The 19,172-nt window shown below is 39.6% G+C and overlaps 1 protein-coding gene across 3 annotated transcripts in view; it reads left to right on the top strand.

Moving 5' to 3' along the window:
• The window catches only part of ift122 (intraflagellar transport 122 homolog (Chlamydomonas)), a 191,326-nt gene that overhangs the window by 137,393 nt on the left and 34,761 nt on the right, over nucleotides 1-19,172 (top strand). For all 3 annotated transcript variants that reach the window (XM_063067746.1, XM_063067745.1, XM_063067744.1), the window contains exons 25-27: nucleotides 4,542-4,653; nucleotides 17,456-17,584; nucleotides 18,880-18,953. In XM_063067746.1, coding sequence (XP_062923816.1) covers nucleotides 4,542-4,653; nucleotides 17,456-17,584; nucleotides 18,880-18,953 — 315 coding nt within the window. The remainder of the gene's footprint in view (nucleotides 1-4,541; nucleotides 4,654-17,455; nucleotides 17,585-18,879; nucleotides 18,954-19,172) is intronic.

Genomic DNA, 19,172 nt, shown 5'->3' with positions numbered 1-19,172 from the left:
CAAAGGTGGTGAGGAGGCAGCATGTAGACACGAAAATGAAAATCTGGCTGACATGAGTCAGACCTCATTGAGGATCATAGGTGGAGAGGGTCAGCAACTTTAAGTCCCTCAGTGTAATTATTTCAGAGGACCTGTCCTGGGCCCTCTGTAAGTGCAATTACAGAGAAAGCACAGCAGTGTCTCTACTTCCTTAGGAGTTGCAAAGTCGGAATGACTTCTAAAACTTTGGCAACCTTCTCTAAATGTGGGCTGAAGAGTATGTTGACTGGCTGCATCAGAGCATGGTATGGAAACACCAATGCTCTTGAACAGAAAATCCTACAAAAAGTAGTAGATATTGCCCAGTCCATCATAAGTAAAGCTCTACTCACCTTTCAGCGCATTTACACGGAACATTGTCACAGGAAAGCAGCATCTGTCATCTGGGAACCCCACAACCAAGGTCATGTTCTAAGAACGTAAGAAATAGGAGCAGGAGTAGGCCATCCGGCCCATCAAGCCTGCCCTGCAATTCAATAAGATCATGGCTGATCGGTCCGTAAACTCAGCTCCATCTACCTGCCTTTTCCCCATAACCCTTAATTCCCGTACTATGTAAAAATCTATGTAACTGTATCTTAAGTATATTTAGTGAAAAAGCCTCAACTGCTTCCCTGGGCAGAGAATTCCACAGATTCACCACTCTGGGGAAAAACAATTTCTCCCCATCTCTGCCCTAAATCTTCTCCCCTGAGTCTTGAGGCAATGTCCCCTAGTTCTAGTCTCACCTACCAATGGAAACAACTTTCTTACTTCTATCTTATCTATCCCTTTCAAAATTTTGTATGTTTCTATAAGATTCCCTCTCATTCTTCTGAATTCCAGAGAGTATAGTCCCAGGCGACTCAATCCCTTAGGTTAACCCCTTCATCTCTGGAATCATCCTGGTGAACCTCCTCTGCACTGCCTCCAAAGCCAGTATATCCTTCCTCAAGTATGGAGACCAGAACTGCACACAGTACTCCAAGTGTGGCCTCACCAGTACCCTGTGTAGTTGCGGCATGACCTCCTTGCTCTTGAATTCAATCCCTCTAGCAATGAAGGCCAACATTCTGTTTGCCTTCTTCATAACCTGTTATACCTGCAAGCCAACTTTTTGTGATTCATGAACAAGCCCCTCTCCAAGTCCCTCTGCACAACAGCATGCTGCAATCTTTCACCATTTGAATAATAATCTGCTCTTCTATTATTCCTTACAAAGTGGATAATCTTGCATTTACCAACGTTGTACTCCATCTGCCAGACCTTGGCCCACTCACTTAACCTATGTGTATCCCTCTGCAGACTGTCCACATCCTCTGTACAATTTGCATTTCTGCTGAGTTTAGTGTCATCAGCAAAATTTGCTACACTCAGTCCCCTCTTCCAAGTCATCAGTGTAAATGGTAAACAGCTGTGGGCCCGGCACCCCACTCACCACCGACTGCCAACCGGAGAAACACCTATTTATACCAACTCTCTGCCTTCTATTGGTTAACCAATCCACCATCCATGCCAATACACTTCCTCCAACTCCATACATCCGTTCTTTTCTCGCTTTTGCCATCAGGAAGAAGGTATAGGAGGTTTCAGGACTTACACCACCAGGTTCAGGAACTATTATTATCACTCAACCATCAAGCTCTTGAACCAAAGAGGATAACTTCACTCACATTCATTTGCCCCATCACTGAAATGTTCCTACAACCTATTGTTTCACTTTCAACTTCACTCTTCATCTCATATTCTCAATGTTCATTACTTACTTTTTTACTATTATTATTTCTTGTTTTTTTTTGTATTTGCAAAGTTTATTGTGTTTTTGCACATTGATTTTATGCTTAGTTGGTGCGGTCTTTCACTGATTCTGTTACGGTTTTTGGATTTATTGAGTATGCCCGCAAGAAAATGGATCTCATGGTTGTGTGTGGTGACATACTTGTACTTTGATAATAGCTTTACTTTGAACTTGAACTTTAATTAGGCTAGGGTTAAATCAGTGCTTTGCTGGCAGTGCAACTCGAAGGACCAGAAGGGGCTATTCCGCACTGTGTCCCTAAGTAAATGGTAGAGCTGTTTCAAAGGACCGTGTGATTTACTCATGCTCTTAGTTGGTACATTTGTGTATACTGTATATTTGATATTTAGAAATGACCTTGATTTGGCTGTACAATACTGAGTTTCAAAACTTGAAATGACTCACCACTTAATATAACGGGTATAGAAAATCTGGTGAAATGGGAAACCCATAGAAGATGAAATTTTAATCAGTGGACACATTTTGAATTCTATTTTACTAAGTTAAATTAAATGAAGCAGTAAACTAAAAGATGTAATCTTAAAAGGGGTGCACAAGCCTTTGGAGGTAACAGTTGAGAAGGCTTTAAAAAATCTCAATCTTTGATTTTATAAAAAGTTGCCTGCATTACAAAAACCCACAATTGTCAAAATCTTAGTGTAGAAGTTTTTAATAAGAATATATGAAGGAGGATCAATCTGGCAAAATGGGCTGTGCTAATATATATAATCAATGTGTTTAAAACCTGAGAGAGCTTTGATTGAATAAGTGAGGATAAATGCTTGTTTCAGAGGATTGATAAACACAGATTAATGGGTGTTGGCAATAGAATCGGAGACATTGTGAATAGTAGTTTGTCATCATTCAAGATGTTGTGACTGCATATTTAATAGCTATTTTGCAGAAAAAGAATTGATAATACTGTAATTTAATTTTTAAAAATCTGGGTAGTTAGTGGAGTTCACTGTACATTTCCTTTGGGCACTCCATTTTCCTCTTACTACAAAGATGTGTGGTGTTAGCTGCTGTAAATTATCTTTAGTATGAATGTTACAACCTGGGAGAAGTTAATGGGATTGAGGAGAGAGTATAACGGGATTATTGTAAACAGATACTTGATAATTGGTGTGGATTCAGTGAGTGGAAGCTCCTGCCCTTTAACTATATCCATAAAGAAAGAGCAGGTGAGTAAAACTAATAGAGGCATCTGGGCCCAAGGACCTTTGTATTGTATTATATCTGATTCGATGAAGCATTTTCCTATAATGCTGTAGAGGCATTGTAAATATATACATTAATTTAAAAAAAATAAGTAATTAAATAAGCAAATGATAACAATGATAATCATGTGGTGTTTTATAACCTTGGTGTGGTTAAATTTGGTAGTCCCCCACCATTAGCTAAGATGTATCCATGCTGAGAGCTTGGATCAGAGTTAGAAGTCTTAGCAAAAGATGTAGAATCAGTAAATTCATCCTGCAGATAAACTTCATTTGATCAATAAATGATGAACTTGAAATCCTTTAAAGGAAATGTAAAAGAGCTGTTGAGCCATAGGAATCCAAATTTTAAAAAACAATCAAAAATTATTAGTGGAATACTGAAATTTAAAAAATGTCTCCAAACCCTTCAACTCTGAACAAATATTAGGCTTAGTTACAAGTCGTTTGTCAAAGTATCCTTTTGCTGTGTTCTGCTTTTATAAGGGAACATAGTTTTTTCTTAGATGGGCACATGCCTTAGCCTAGTTATGTTAATTCTTAATGGGTGAACTTTCCTTTTGCTGTACATAGTTTGTAATAGGAAAAAAAGGCTGAAAACTTATCTCCCTATCTGCCCAAGGTGAGAAATGTTGAAAGCTAAAAGTGGAGTTCTGTATTTTTTCTTTACTGTTCCATTCTTTTCTAGGCAGGGCAAAGGGGTTTCCTTTCTTCACCGTTCTATTTTCTGAGGTCTAATGTTCATGTTTTTTTTTTGTTGATCTTTGAAGCAAATATCCTGGATAGAATCCAAGCTGCCATTGTAAAGGTGGTAGAATAAATGTGATTAAGTTTCATGGGGGGGAAAAAACTGCGCAAGTCTCAGTTTTGGGGTGAGATTGGGTAAACTGGCCTTGCTTTCTTTGGAATGGAGGTGGCCCAGGAGTGACTTGATAGAGGTATTTAAGATTACTAGAGGTATAGATAAGTAAGTAGTCAAAATCATTTTCCAGTAGTAGGTTTATCAAAAACGAGGGCATATGTTTGGGGTGAGATGAAGGAGTTTTAAAGGGGAACTGAAAGGCAAGTTTTTTTTTCTATACAAAGTGGTTAATATCTGAGACACCCTGGAGTGAGGTGTAATGACAATGTTGAAGAAGCATTTAGAGAGACAGTAAAATAGACAAGGCATAGAAGATACAATTCTAATACAGGCAAGTGGGACTAATATTGGAATGAACATGGTGGGCCAGAAGGCCTTTTTCTATGCTGGACAACTCTGACTTGTGTTCTTATTGATAAATGAGTTGAAGATGAAATAGTGGGTTAGATAAGCCAAAGAGTTTCTGCTTAAAATTCATTAATAGTTCATTAATAGTGAGTGGAAATAATTGCCAAATGGCTAATTTGTCTTAAAGACTTTTGCCCAGCATTAACACTGCTATTTTTTATTATGTTTACTGAAGTTTCATGGATTTTTGTGTTACTTAGATATTTTGTGTAATATCTGCTTTATTTCTGCACAGGACATTGTACCTATGTGTTATAGATGTTCAACAAACAACCCACTCCTCAACAATCAGGGAAATGTCTGCATCAACTGCAGACAGCCTTTTGTGTTCTCTGCTTCCTCCTATGGTGAGTTTAAATTTGAGCACTGACTATGGTCGGCTTAGCTTATATTTAGTGATTTGCAGGTGATGTACTTTTGTTTGCTGTTCAGATTTAAAAATTTGAACTGAAGCTATAAATAAAAAATGCTAGAAAAACTCTGGTCATGCAAGATCTATGGAAAGAGAAAAAGTTAACAGTTTTATTATGTCACAAACCCAAAATATTGATTGTTTCATTTCCACAGATGCTGCCTGAACTGGTGCATTTAGAACTGGTTCTGGCATTTTCTGTTTTTCTTTGAAGTTTCCAACACCCATAGTTTTTAAAAGCTCTAAGTAGGTCCTCTTACTAAGCTGAGCCACGACTACATTAATGAAGTCTAGAATGGCGGCAGAAACTGAACACATCAAGCAAGACTTTCAGAAATTGAAGGAAATGCTTAGTGGACCAGGCAGCTTTTATTAGGAGCTAATTTTCTGGTCAACGATCTGTCATCATAACTATGAAATCTTGGATGTAAGCTTGTTTTCTAATGCAGGGAATAGAGGAAAAGGGTGAGAAAAAGTATGGTAGATTGCAGAAGAGAATAAATAACAAAATTGATTAGTGTCAAGTTGGATTTCTTTTTCTTCCTTGAACATGTGCAGCTTCCCCACTTGAAAGAGATTGAATGCGCCTACCCGAAGGTTTTTTAAACTGGATTCCACTCAATGACCAAACAACTTTTCCTTTTTCCTCCTCCTATTTTTCGCAAGTGCAGCAGTTTGATAGTTCCATTAGTTCCATCAACCATTAGCCATTAATCATTAGACATTAGTCGTTAGTCACTAGGTGAAAAAACTGGCTACCTCTCCAGACTTTGTAGACGGATTCGACCTGCACAGTCTCCGCTCCCTAATAGACCATTGTGTTTACAAACCGGGCGACCCTTCCCAAAGGTTCCCGAGCTCTTCTTAAACCTCACGCCATTTTCCCAGAAGTGCCAGCGCGCGATGATCCCCATGACGTGAAGCTAGCACTAACCCAAAATGCAGTAACAGCAGTGCTCTTTTCCATGAAACAGTCTCTCAAGTTATTTAAAGTTCAGTATCTTACCGCTGATTCCAACGCTGTTCCCGGACTGCCGCTGTGATGCTGTGGAGTCCCCCCCAATGTTGCAGGCAGAAGCAGCGCTCAGACAGTGGGTTCCATCCATCAGTGGATTCTTGCTATTACTTTTAAATTTTATTTTCTTTTGCCTCTAGGTCCCAATACTTTCTAGAAACTCTAGTGTGACTTGACAATTAGAATAGAAAATAAATAAAGAAGGAAATGAGAAGAGAAGGAAACAAGATCAGCTTCTACCGTTCGCACCAGTTTTATACTAAAAATTTAAAACAAAGCAGAAAATTCTGCAAATGCTTTATATAAGACTGTTAGAATTTAATATGTTAACAAAAGAAACAGGAACAAATATCAGCCTTTTGAACCCCTTCTGCCTATTAAAAAAGCTCTATAAGAGAGCTTCTCAACGAAGAAATTCCTCTTCACTTCACCTGAAGCAATGATCCCTACTTGATCCACAATAGGAGAACCATCCTCTCATCTTTTACACTGTCAGTTCCACCACCCCCCCCAGAATCTGTAAACCTTTGCAATAAGATAACCTTTCATATTTTTCTAAACTCTACTCTGTATAACTCCTACTGCTCAACCTACATCAATCGAAGCATAGTCTTTCTTAAATTTGGAGACCAAAAGTGTCTTGGGTACACCATATGTTGTCTCACCAGTACCTTTTCAAAGTGCGTCAAAATCTCCTTAATTTTATACTTCCTATCCTTTGCAATATTCCATCGGCCTTCCTAATTAAATGTTGCTTATGCATGCTAATTTTGGGTTTCGCATCCCTCATGTTATTGTACTCCAACTGCCCACTCTCTTAACCCATGATTTCTTTTGCAGGCTCATTGAATCCTCTTTACAAGTTGCCAACCCTCTACTTTTTCTACCATCAATAAACTTAGAACAATATACTAGGTCTCTTCACGTCATTATAGTTGAGGACCCAACGCTAGTTGCAGACTGGCAGTACAAAAATGACACACTTATCCAAAAAACAAACAAAGGAAAACCTGCAGATGCTGGAAATGCTATTTGGTTAGTTCAATTACTTTCCTTTCTATACCAATATCTTGTATCCTAAATCCTGTGCCTTTTGCCTTACTTAGTAATCTTTAGTTGAACTCAAAAGTAGGGCTGAACCCCATGCACTTGTAATAGATGTAAGCAATCCCGTTCTAAAAGTGGCAGAATTTTGTAGTTGGCAGAGGCCAAGATAATCTTAATAGTGCCAGTATTAGTTTAGTCAAATATAATGTGTCTACATTCTAGAAGTAGTGGTGTGTGTCCAGTATACACTTCTCTAGGCAGCACAGTGCAAATGCAGGGCTGCAGAATTTATCTGGTTTTATTTGTATACTTTGCCTGCTATCTGCCTGATGAAACTTAGTTGTTTAGCAAAGTGTTCCATATTTAGAACCTTCACTTTTCCCTTCTCCATTACCTGCATCATGCTGTATACAGTTCTATATTCATAAGATCCTGAAGATCAGTGCCTTGGGAGTCTGCTGAAGTTTCATTTTTAGTGATGGAATTGAGTGTACTTTGTACCTTTAACAGTTTACCTGATTTTGCAGAAGTTACCTTTATGGCAGAAGAACTTCTGCATGCGGAGTGCGTCTCACTTTCCAAAAGCCTCACTATTCTTTCTCCTCTCCAAGTTTATTCTTCCCATTTAACATTTGCTAAAAACCTATTTAAATGGTGGATGGCATGAATCTAACAATTTTTGCAAAGGCCAGCCCTCCAATCTGGCTGGTGAGTTGACCCCATCTTGGAATACATGCAGTCTCAGAATTCCCAATGTGAAATCCCTTGTAAATAATACATTAAAATGTTAATAAGACCACGATTTTAATTTGCAACTTCTTAAAATAATTTAAATTTTCAGTAAGATTTTCCCTGAGCTTCAATGCTGATTCATTATGTTAGCAACACAGACACTTTCATTGCTTTTATTTCAAATCTACTTCCTGAGCTGTTTTCTTCCTCTGTAGACAAGTGTAGTGAAAATATAATCTTATCTCACACATATTTACTCTATCACTAAGTAGTTAACAGGATCATCGCAGATTATGGTCTCAAATCCAGGTTACATTGACATTAGGTTTTCCCTTTTATGCTTAAACTATTTTTCCCTAACCCCAACATAAGAAAATTTAGTCTTACCTGGCATGTCTACTGCATCTACAAGGCAAAATTGAAATAAAGTTCCATTCCAATGTGAGTATATGCTTGACATTTAGTTCCAGTTTTAGTTCCACACTCACTTCAAGTTAAGGTAATTATTCAAATGGATGTATTTCTGTATTTAATCTAAGGTTATTAACCAGTACCCTTTTTAAGAAATAAACATTCAAGTAGGAAAGTAACAAATCCAATTTCTTACCCTCAATTTTGTTTCCTTCATTTTCTGCAAAGTAAAAAAATTGATTACATTTAAAATCTCATGAATTACATTTATGATCTTCTGTATAGAAGAATATTTGAACAATACAAAGGTATTTTCTTTTAATTTAAAATCATACTGTCATTGTAATATTTGGCAAAATCGATGCCTTTGTACAATTCACTTTGTTTTCTATACACTATGGGTGAGATGTGAGTATTGGTGGAGGCTAAATCCCGTTAGTTGCCAGGATACAGTTATCTCCTAATAAGATAAGCAGATTTGGTATTTTTATAGCAGATTTGCTTGACAATTTGTATAGTATGAGCTACCAGTGATTGATGTTTATTGTGAACGTTTCAAGCAACTCATAACGTACATTATTAAACATTAAACATAAATTGCTGATTACAAATAAAGCATTTTTTTCCAATTATATTGCATTATAATGTATGGATTGAAGCCATAGAGCAATACAGCATGAGGACAGGCACTTTAGCTGAATGAGTCCATGCTGACCATGCTCCCCATCCAACTAACCTCAATTTCCTGTGTTCAGCCTAGATCCCTCTAAGCCCTATCAAAATGCTTCTTAAATTATACTATTGAACATGGAACAGTACACCACAGGAACAGGCGCTTCCAATTAAATTAGTATCAAATAAGACCATAAAATATAGCAGAAGTAGGCCGTTCGGCCTATTGAGTCTGCTCCATTGTTCAATCATGAGCTGATCCAATTCTTCCAGTCATGCCCACTCCCCTGCTTTCATCTCATACCTTTTGATGCCCTGGCTAATCAAGAACTTATCTATCTCTGCCTTAAATACACCCAATAACTTGGCCTCCACAGCCGCTTGTGGCAACAAGTTCCACAGATTTACCACCCCCTGACTAAAGTAACTTCTCTGCATCTCAGTTCTAAAAGGATGTCCTTCAATCCTGAAATGGCCAACTAAACTTATCTCTTGAGTTATATCCTTGCACTTCCCTCATATTCATAGCCTATCTAAAAATCTCTTTAAAATCCCTCATACTATATCTGCCTCTCACCTCTCCAGGCAGTGCATTCCAGGCACCCATCATTCTGTGTTTTAAAAAAAGGAAACACTTGCCCCTAACATCTCCTTTGAACTTACTCCCACTCATCTTAAATGATTTGTCTTAAACCCTCTGATATTAAACATTTCAACCCTGGAAAAAGGTACCATCTATGGCTCTTATAATCTTATAGACCTCTATCAGGTCTCACCTCAGCCCCCGCTGCTCCAGAGGAAACAACCCAAGTTTACCTACCTCTCATTATAGCACATGCCCTCTAATCCAGAAAGCATCCTGGTAAATCTCTTCTGCACTCTCTCCAAAGACTCGACATACTCCCATATCTGCAGCTGATCAATGTCCAGTTGTATTCTTTGCCAGTCTTCAACACTATCCATAACATTACCAATTTACTTATTATCTGCAATATTGCTAACCCACCCATCTCCATTTTCCATTTTCGTCAAGGTCATATACATCACAAATAGCAGGGGTGCCAGTACAGATCTGTGGAACACCAGACTTCAAGCTAGAATAAGTCCCTTTGACCACTATCCTTTGTCTTCTATGGGCAAGTCAGTTTTGAATCCAAATGACCAATTCACCATGGATTCCATGCATCTAAATCTAATGGATGAGCCTCCCATGAGGGACCTAGTCAAACACTTGTGTTTGTCTCAACTCCTTCCTCTGGCAGCTCGCTCCATATACTATCCAATATCTACATGAAAAATTTGCCTTTCAAGTCCTTTTTAAATCTTTCCCCTCTCATCCTTAATCTATGCCCCTGAGTTTTTGACTCCTTAACCTGGAGAAAAGACTGCTATCATCCACCTTATCTTTAAGGTCAAAACACATACTCCTACACCCCAACCTCTCACAAATAACTCAGGCCTTCTAGTCCTGCTAAAATCCTTGTAAATCTTTACCACATTCTTTCTAGTTTAACCATGTCTTTTTATAGCAGGGTGACCAGTACTCCAAGCATAGCCTCAAAATAACTTAGACAACTGCATCATCATTTTAATCATTTATCATTTTTCCATATTGAAATCCACTTTTCTGACTGATCAAGGTCTCCATCTAATCTGCGATAACCTTCTTCACAATTAATGACATCCTGATTTTCTGTCATCTGCAGAGTTACTGATGAACCCTTATGCATTGGCATCCAAATGATTTAGACCATAAAACATAGGAGCAGAATTAGGCCTTTCACCCCATTAAGTCTGCTCCGTCATTCCATTATGGCTGATCCTGAATCCGATGCAACCCCATACACCTGCCTTCTTGCCATAACCTTTGATGTCCTGACCAATCAGGAATCTATCAACTTTCGCTTTAAATATACCTTTGGTCTTGGCCTCCATTGCTGTTTGTGGCAAACCTACTCTCTGGCTGAAAAAAATCCCTCCTTACCTCTATTCTAAAGTGTTGCCCCTCAATTTTAATGCTGTGCCCTCTAGTTCTGAACATTCCAACCAGAGGAAATGTCCTCTCCACATCCACCCTACCTAGTCCTTTCAACATTTGGTAGGTTTCAATGAGATCCCCATACATTCTTTTAAATTTCTGTGAGTACAGGTGCAAAGCTGCCAAACGCTCCTCATATATTAACTCCTTCATCCCTGGAAACATCCTCGTGAACCTCCTCTGGACTCTCTCCAATGACAACACATCCTTTCTGAGATATGGGGCCCAAACCTGTTGACGATACTCCAAGAGTGGCCTGACCAGTGTCTTATAAAGTTTCAGCATTATCTCCTTGTTTTTATATTCTATTCTCCTTGAAATGAATGCCAGTATTGCATTTGCCTCCTTTACCACAGACTCCACCTGTGAATTAACCTTCTGGGAGTCTTGCACAAGGACTCCTAAGACACTTTGCACCTCTGTTTGAATTTTATCCCCATTTAGACAATAGTCTGCACTTGTGTTCCTTTTACCAAAATGCGTTATACGTTTCCCAACACTGTATTCCATCTGCCATTTTTTGCCCAATGTGATTACTGTACATTGCTTCCTCAGCACTACCTAGCCCTCTGCCTATCTTCGTATCATCTGCAAACTTTGCCACAAAGCTATCAATTCCATTATCCAAATCACTGACAATGTGAAAAGTAGCGGTCCCAATACTGATCCCTGAGGATCACCACTGGTCAGGCAGCCAAACAGAAAAGGCCCCCTTTATTCCCCCAGTCATGCAACATCCCACTCACTTTTGCTGCCTCCTGCCTGTCAGCCGTTCCTCTATCCATGCCAGTATCTTTCCTGTAATGCCATGAGATTTTATCTTCTTAAGCAGTCTCAAGTGTGGCACCTTATCAAATGCCTTCTGAAAATCCAAGTAAATGACATCCACTACCTCTTCTTTGTCCACCCTGCTTGTTACTTCTTCAAAGAACTCTTAAAAAATTCATCAGGCAAGATTTCCCTTTACAGAAACCATAGTCTTTAACTTATTATTAGTCTCCAAGTACCCCAAAACCTCATCCATAATAAAAGACTCCTGCTGACAGACTCTGCTAGTGTCTTCCATAGTGAAGACTGATGCAAAGTATTTATTAAGTTCATCCGCCATTTCTTTGACCCTTATTACTCACCAGCATCATTTTCCAGTGGGCCAATATCAACTCTCACCTTCCTTTTACTCTTTATATAACTGAAAAACTTTTAGTATTCTGCTTTGTATTATTGTCTAATTTGTCCTCATGTTTCATCTTTTCCTTTCTTACAACTTTTATAGTGGTCTTTTGTTGGATTTTAAAAACTTCCCAGTCATCCACCATCCCACTCACTTTTACTATATTATACGTCCTTTACTTGGCTTTTGTGAAGTCCTTAACTTCCCTTGTCAGCCACAGATGCTACCCCTGCTATTTGAGAACAACTTCTTCTGTGGGACATATCTATCCTGCTCCTTGTGAACTATTCCCAGAAACTTCAGCCACCTCTGCTCTTCCACCATCCCCGCCAGTATCCCCTTCCAATCCACCTGGGAAAGCTTCTCCCTCTTGCTTCTGTAATTCCCTTTATTCCATTGTGATACCAGTACATGTGACTTATGTTTTTACCTCTCAAATTGTTGTAAGAATTTAATCATATTATGATCACTGCCTCCTTAGGATTCCTTTACCTTAAGTTCCCTAATAAAATCTGGATTATTACACAACACCCAATCTAAGATAGCCTTTTCCAGAGTAGGCTCAAGCACAAGCTGCTCTGAAAAGCCATCTCGTAGGCATTCAACAAATAATGATTTATATAAATAAGGAATAACAAAGGTCACAACACTGATCCCTGCACCACTAGTCACTAGCTAGCTTTCATTTCAAGAATCAACTTTTAACCTGCCTCCGAATCAATTTTGAATCTGTGTAACTAGCTCTTCCTAGATTCCATGGCCTAACCTTCTAGGCCAGCCTTCCCTGCAGGACTTGTTGTCGAAGACCTTGCTGTAGTCCAGATAGACACTACAGCAACGTCATCTATCTTTTTGGTTACCTCTTCAAATAACTGTATAAAAGGTTTCCATGTATAAGCCATACCTCCGCCTGTTCAAATACTTGTAGATGCTGTCCTTCCAGAATTCCCTTCAGAAGCATCCCCCTACTGATGTCAGGTTGACAGACCTGTAGTTCCCTGATTTGTCTTTGCTCTACTTAAACACAGAAAATCATTAGCCACTTTCCAGTCTTTGGGAACTTCACCAGTGCCTAACAAAGAAGCAAATGATTCCACAAGTGTCCACAATTTCTTCTCTAGCCTCCCACAATGTCCAGGGATACAGTTGGTTAAGCCTAATGAATTTCTCTTTTGTAATGCACTGTAAGGCTACAAGTACCTCCTCCCTAGGAATATAACTGTTCTCCAAAACTTCTCCACATCTTTCCTTTATCTCTTGAGCAACCATGGTTTTCTCCTCAGTAAACACAGATGAGAAATATTCTTTAAAATCTCACTCCTGTGGCTCAAAACATAGGTGGCCCTGCTTATTTGACTTATTTTCTCTTGAAACAAACCCTTTTGTTCTCAGTGAAGCTATTGAATCCCTTGAGATTATCTTTAACCTTACTAGCTCGAGATATCTCATACCCTCCCTTTACCTTCCTGATTTCCCTATAAAGTGCCATCAGGAGATTCACTCATCCACTAACTCTAAAACTCCTTTCCTTGACCAGAGCCTCAATATCTCTCAGCAGCCAGGGTTCCCTAAACTTGCTAAGTTTATTCTTCACCCTAACAGGACATGGAGCTCCTGGGCATTTGATATCACACTCTTAAAAGTGTCCCATTTGCTTTTCCTTTCTAAACAGATTCACCCAATCAACCTCAGTTAGATATGGCCTAATTCCTCCGGAATTAGCCTTGTTCCTGTTTCATACCCTAACCTGTGGACCTATCATATCCTTTCCCATCACTGACTTAAAACTAATAGAATTATGGCAACTAGCATCAAAGTGCTGCCTGACTGCCACTTCAGTTACTTGCCTTGCCTTGTTCCCTAAGAGAAGGTCCAGTATTGCACCCTCCTTAGTTAGGGTCCTTTACATATTCACTCCAGAAATTTTCCTGAACAAATTTTACAGATTCCATCCCATCCAGGCCCTCAACACTTTAAATGGCCTGGTCAATACCAGGGAAATTAAAATCTTACACTAATACAACCTTATTATTCTTAAAACTCTTAAGTAATGTTTCAACACACCTGTTCCTCAAGTTCTTGCAGACTACAATACAACACCATAAGAGCACCCCTCCACTTCTTGTTTCTCATTTCTATCCATATGGCCTCGCTGGACAATTCCGTAAGAAAATCATCTCTAAATACTGCTGTTACGCTGTCCCTTATCCAAAAGACAACACCTCTCCTGGCATACCTGTACCTTCTTCATACCTTTAATATGTGTATCCTGGAACATGGATCTGCCAGTCCTGCCCTTCTCCCAGCCATGTGTCTGTTATGCCTGTGACATCCCCATCCTCAGAGCTGATCCATGCTCTTAATTCATTTGTCTTAAACCTTGTGAAATACATACAGTTTGTTTTCCTGCCTTTACTATGCCTCTGGCTATTCTGATTACTGAATTTGCTTTCACTGACTTTATCCGTCCTGCTCAGAGTACCGCACCCCTGCCAATCTAGTTTAAAACTTCTCATGTAGCATTAGCAAATTTTCCTGCAAGGATATTGATATCCCTCTCGTTCAAGTGCAACCCTTCCCTCTTGTACAGGTCATCTCTACCCAGGAGTGATCCCAAAGGCCAAGAACCCAAATCTCAGCACCCTGCCCAGATGCTCAGCCATACATTCATCTGGCCTTTCTTTCTATTTCTGACCTCACTAATATGTGACACATGAGTACTTGGAAGTATTCACTGAACCTTATCACTTGGGGGCCTTTGGAGGATTAACTATGGGGAGGAATGGAAGTAAAATATTATGTACATGAACTGCATGTGTGTAATGTCATGTATATGGCTATGTTGTAAATGTAAATTGTATTATCACTTGGAATTGATTGCCACTGTAAACCTTTCACTTGATGGAGTGTCTTCAGGCTAAAACATTAACTGTTTCTCCTTCCACAGATGCTATCTGACCTGTTAAGTGTTCTAGTATTTTGTACTTTTATGTTGCTTATGTTACATTAGCCAGGAATAGTCCTTGTCCTTGGAGCTACAGGCAGCTATTTAAAGATTTACTGTATGTACAGCTGATGAACAGATGTAGTCATTTCCCTAAAAATGATTCAAGACCTTAGGGTTGATTGTTATCCCATGGCCCCACTAGGTTTGTTTTTGTTCTATATGTGTGCTAAATCAGCCGCTGTAGCCGTACAATTAGCAAGATTCCCAGATACCAAAACCCCTTAAAAGGGTCAGCTGTGATGTCATCAAACATAATTGTGTGAGACCGAGAGGAGCTATGGAGGCAGTAGCTGCTGACTGAAATCAACTCCCTTTGCAGTTCACCGGTCATCAAGGTCCACCCTTTGCAGAAGCTGGGACATGAGACTCGAACCAGTCTGACACTTAGAGCCATATTTGTATCTTCATCTAGATATGGGTTTACAGTACTGGTGTGTACAACTTTTACATGAGACGGATTGATCAGTGCCTCATATTAGGTTGCAGTACTGGTGGGAACAGATCAGTCATTACATAACACACTAGGGTGCATTACTGATAGGCATGCATCTTTCACTGGATAATGCTGGCATGTTGTGCTAGTATACATATTAGATTAGATTATGAGCACACTCAGTCCTCTTTTATTGTCATTTAGAAATGCATACGTGCATTAAGAGATGATACAATATTTCTCCGGAGCGATATCACAGAAAACAGGACAAACCAAAGACTAACACTAACAGAACCACATAACTATAACATATAGTTTCAGCAGTGCAAAGCAATACCATAATTTGATGAAGAATAAACCATGGGCATGGTAAAAATAAAAGTCTCAAAGTCCCTGAGTCGATCGACTCCCGAGTCCTCGATAGCAGGCGGCAAAAGGGAGAAACTCCCTGCCATAAACCTCCAGGCACCGTCAACTTGCCGATGCCTTGGAAACAGCCGACCACAGCCAACACTTGAGTCCGTCCATCCGAAAACTTCGAGCCTTCGACCAGCCCCTCTGATACAGCCTCCCGAGCACCTTCGACCTAGCCCAGGCTGCTGAAACAAGCAAAGCCGAGGATTTGGGGCCTTCTGCTCCGGAGATTCCGGTTACCACACAGTAGCAGCGGCAGCAAAGCAGGCATTTTAGAAGTTTTCCAGATGTTCCTCCGTACTATCACACCCGTCTCCATCAAATCAGAATTGTGCACGGTCCTCTACTTGACAGATTACAGATATCATTCACCGGAGAGGCCGCGCGCGCTGCCCTCGAGCCACCATCTTCTCCCGTATATTAACCCATATATCATGGGTTACATTGGTGTTCAGCACTGCTGGGAATGATTCCGATTCTGTATTGCACCAGAACTAATTACTGGTGGACACAGATCTGGTACTGCATAACACCAGGGTCATTACTGGTTTTTACAGGTCTGTCACTTCATAATGGGTATTATACTGAGGGTGTAGGCCTGGTACTGCATATAATTGAGACACGTTGTTGGAGGGCAGGAGTTTCTCCCTCAGTAACACTTATTGTACAAGGCCGAGTATTGGTGGCACAGATCTGTTAATGTATACCACTTAAGACCATAAGACATAGGAACAGAATTAGGCCATTCAGCCTTGCGAGTCTGCTCAGCCATTCCATCATGGCTGATTTATTATCTCTCTCTCTCTCTCAAACACCTTCTCCTGCTTTCTTCCTGTAACCTTTGGCGCTCTTACTAATCAAGAACCTATCGACCTCTGCTTTAAATGACTTGACTTCCACGGCTGTCTGTAGCAATGGATTCCACAGATTTACCACTGTCTGGCTAGAGAAATTCTTCCTCATCTCTGTTCTCAAAGGATGTACCAATATTTTGAGGCTGTGCCCTCTGATCCTAGACTCCCCCACCACTGGAATCATCCTCCACGTCCATTCTATCTAGGCCTTTCAATATTCAATGGGTTTCAATGAGATCCATCCCTCCACCCCCATTCTTCTAAACTCCAGCAAGTACAGGCCCTGAGCCATTAAATGCACTTTGTTCATTAACCCTTTCATTCCTGGGATCATTTTCATGAACCACCTCTGGACCTTATTCCGGATGAGGGGCACAAAATTGCAAATGCAATCTAACCAATGCTCATAACTTTGTATAGTACACGTGGGAATGGGTTTGATGCTTAATACTTGGGTACAGCATGGTGGACACAAGTCTGTTGTATGACCATCAGCATTAATGCTATGCTATGATAGACCTAAATGCATGATGCAGTGGGTCTGTCACTATCTAACACATGGATACGGTGGTGTGTGCAGGCTTATCACGGTACATAAAAAAAAACAACACTGGAACCACTTAACACATCAGGATTGTAAGCAATAAGGGACATTACATACTGAAATAGAAAGGTGAAATCTGGAATGGAGACTAATGACAGAACAAGATACCTTATCCTTAAACTTCATGATTCCAAAAATCTATAATTATCAAAGTATTCAGATATTACAGGACTCTGCAAAATACCATATGCAATAAAAAAAATATTTCACTGATGGTGTTTACTGACTTAAAAGGTTATTTTTCAACTTCTAAGTTCAGACCCCTGGCAGTTTTGATCAGCCGTGCTATGTTCCCCATTTCCATTAGTTGTTCACCTCATAACTTGTGTGTGCTTACAGAGGTACTGCCACTTGTCCAGTTCTATTTGGAAGACGGGATTACAGATGAGGAAGCAGTTGCGCTGATTGATCGTGAAGTGCCCAGCAGAGAACTGAGAAAGGACACCTGGCAAGAAAAGAATATTGGCGGTATCCATTTTGTTCTATCATTCCATGTCATCTAAACAGCACTTTTTTGTGCTGATAATTAGCGTGGCAAGGTTGATATCCATCCCCCATGTGAAGCTAGCCACTGGCCAAAGCTAGAGTTGCAATCAACGTAATCCTGAAAATTCCCACAGAAAATTGGGAACTCAATGGAAAAGAATAATTAGGCAATAATAATCTGACTAGGTTAATTTCTGCATTTACAAAATACTAAACACTGGTGCTGCTAATAAGGAAAATCATTAACAGCTGCAAACCTAACTTCTGTAGACAACTTCTAATGCCTAAAAAGAAACTAATTAGTCCTCTGGATTATTGAGTACATCATCAGCCCAAAGAAATGAGATAAAAGAAATTATGACCATTAAATCTGTGAAAGATTTTGAAGTGCAATAGTATTTGTTAGCATTTGCAAAGTGTGTATCTATAACTTTGTTAGCATTGTCATGGAAACAGAGCTGGGTTGTCTACAAATCATTTGACTTGCATCATCATCAAGACTCACAAGAGACTTTAGCATCTAAGTGCAAGAAAAGTTAAAATTTTAGCCACAAACAAACTTATTTATGAGCTGTGGGTGGGCACAGTTAGTTATAATGTGCAGTATTAACTGTGTGTGGGGTCCATCTTTGAATCAGAAGGTTGTAGCTTCACGCCCCACTCCGGAACTGGAGATGTAACGGCCCATTCTTCTCTGAACCACCTTGCTGTCCATGCTTGGCAATCTTCTGGCCACAAAACCAGGTTACATGGAATGTAGACACGCTCCAAGAGGATTGCTGAAGCCCAGTGAAGAGCACGACACAGCATCATGGAGGAAGATTTGCCCGTAGAATTACTTTGGAGCCATTTAAGGCCTGCTCATGGATATCATAACTGCCAGAGACAGATTCTTTGAGAATGTCTCTATCATTTGGGGGAAAAACAAATTATAAAAATTAACATTAATTATTGAAAATAACACTGAAAATGAAACACATTTAAAATAAAAAAAAAGTCATCTGTTTTCTTTTGAGATTCCTGCATAGGAATCAGGGGATTCAGGGGATCTGACACTCGGCACAGTTATGGCAGGTCTGCATGAATTGTCAGATTTTCAAAAAAAAAGCATTCAGGTCAATCTAGGATACTTTGGTCTTGTACTGAGATTCTGTTGCATTCAAAGGTGTTATCTTCCAAGTGAAGTTTTAAGCCATCTGTGGATGCTGAGATGGTGCTTACTGTTAAAATCTTGCATTTTCCAATGTGATTTGAATTATCTCTTTTACACTTCCTAGACTCTCAAACTCTACAACTTGATGGTACAGCCAAGATTGAGGCAGACCCATTTACTGCAAAACTAAGTTTTGAGGTAACTAGTTATGAAAGAAATTCAGTTCACTATAAAAATTGTTTTATCTGATTTCACAATAGAGGAAGAGGGGATAATACCAGAGAAACAACAGACTTACAGGTACTGGAATCTGGGAACTCAAATAATCAGCAAACATATAAAGTGCAGACTAGATACCTACTTGTATATCCTTGATCTTCTCCCATGTCAAGGTGACATCCTATACAACCAGAAGAA

Source organism: Mobula hypostoma, chromosome 15 (assembly GCF_963921235.1).
Source record: "Mobula hypostoma chromosome 15, sMobHyp1.1, whole genome shotgun sequence".
Lineage (NCBI taxonomy): Eukaryota > Metazoa > Chordata > Chondrichthyes > Myliobatiformes > Myliobatidae > Mobula > Mobula hypostoma.
Note: the sequence above shows the minus strand (reverse complement) of the source record. Positions and strands in the feature narration are given on the sequence as shown.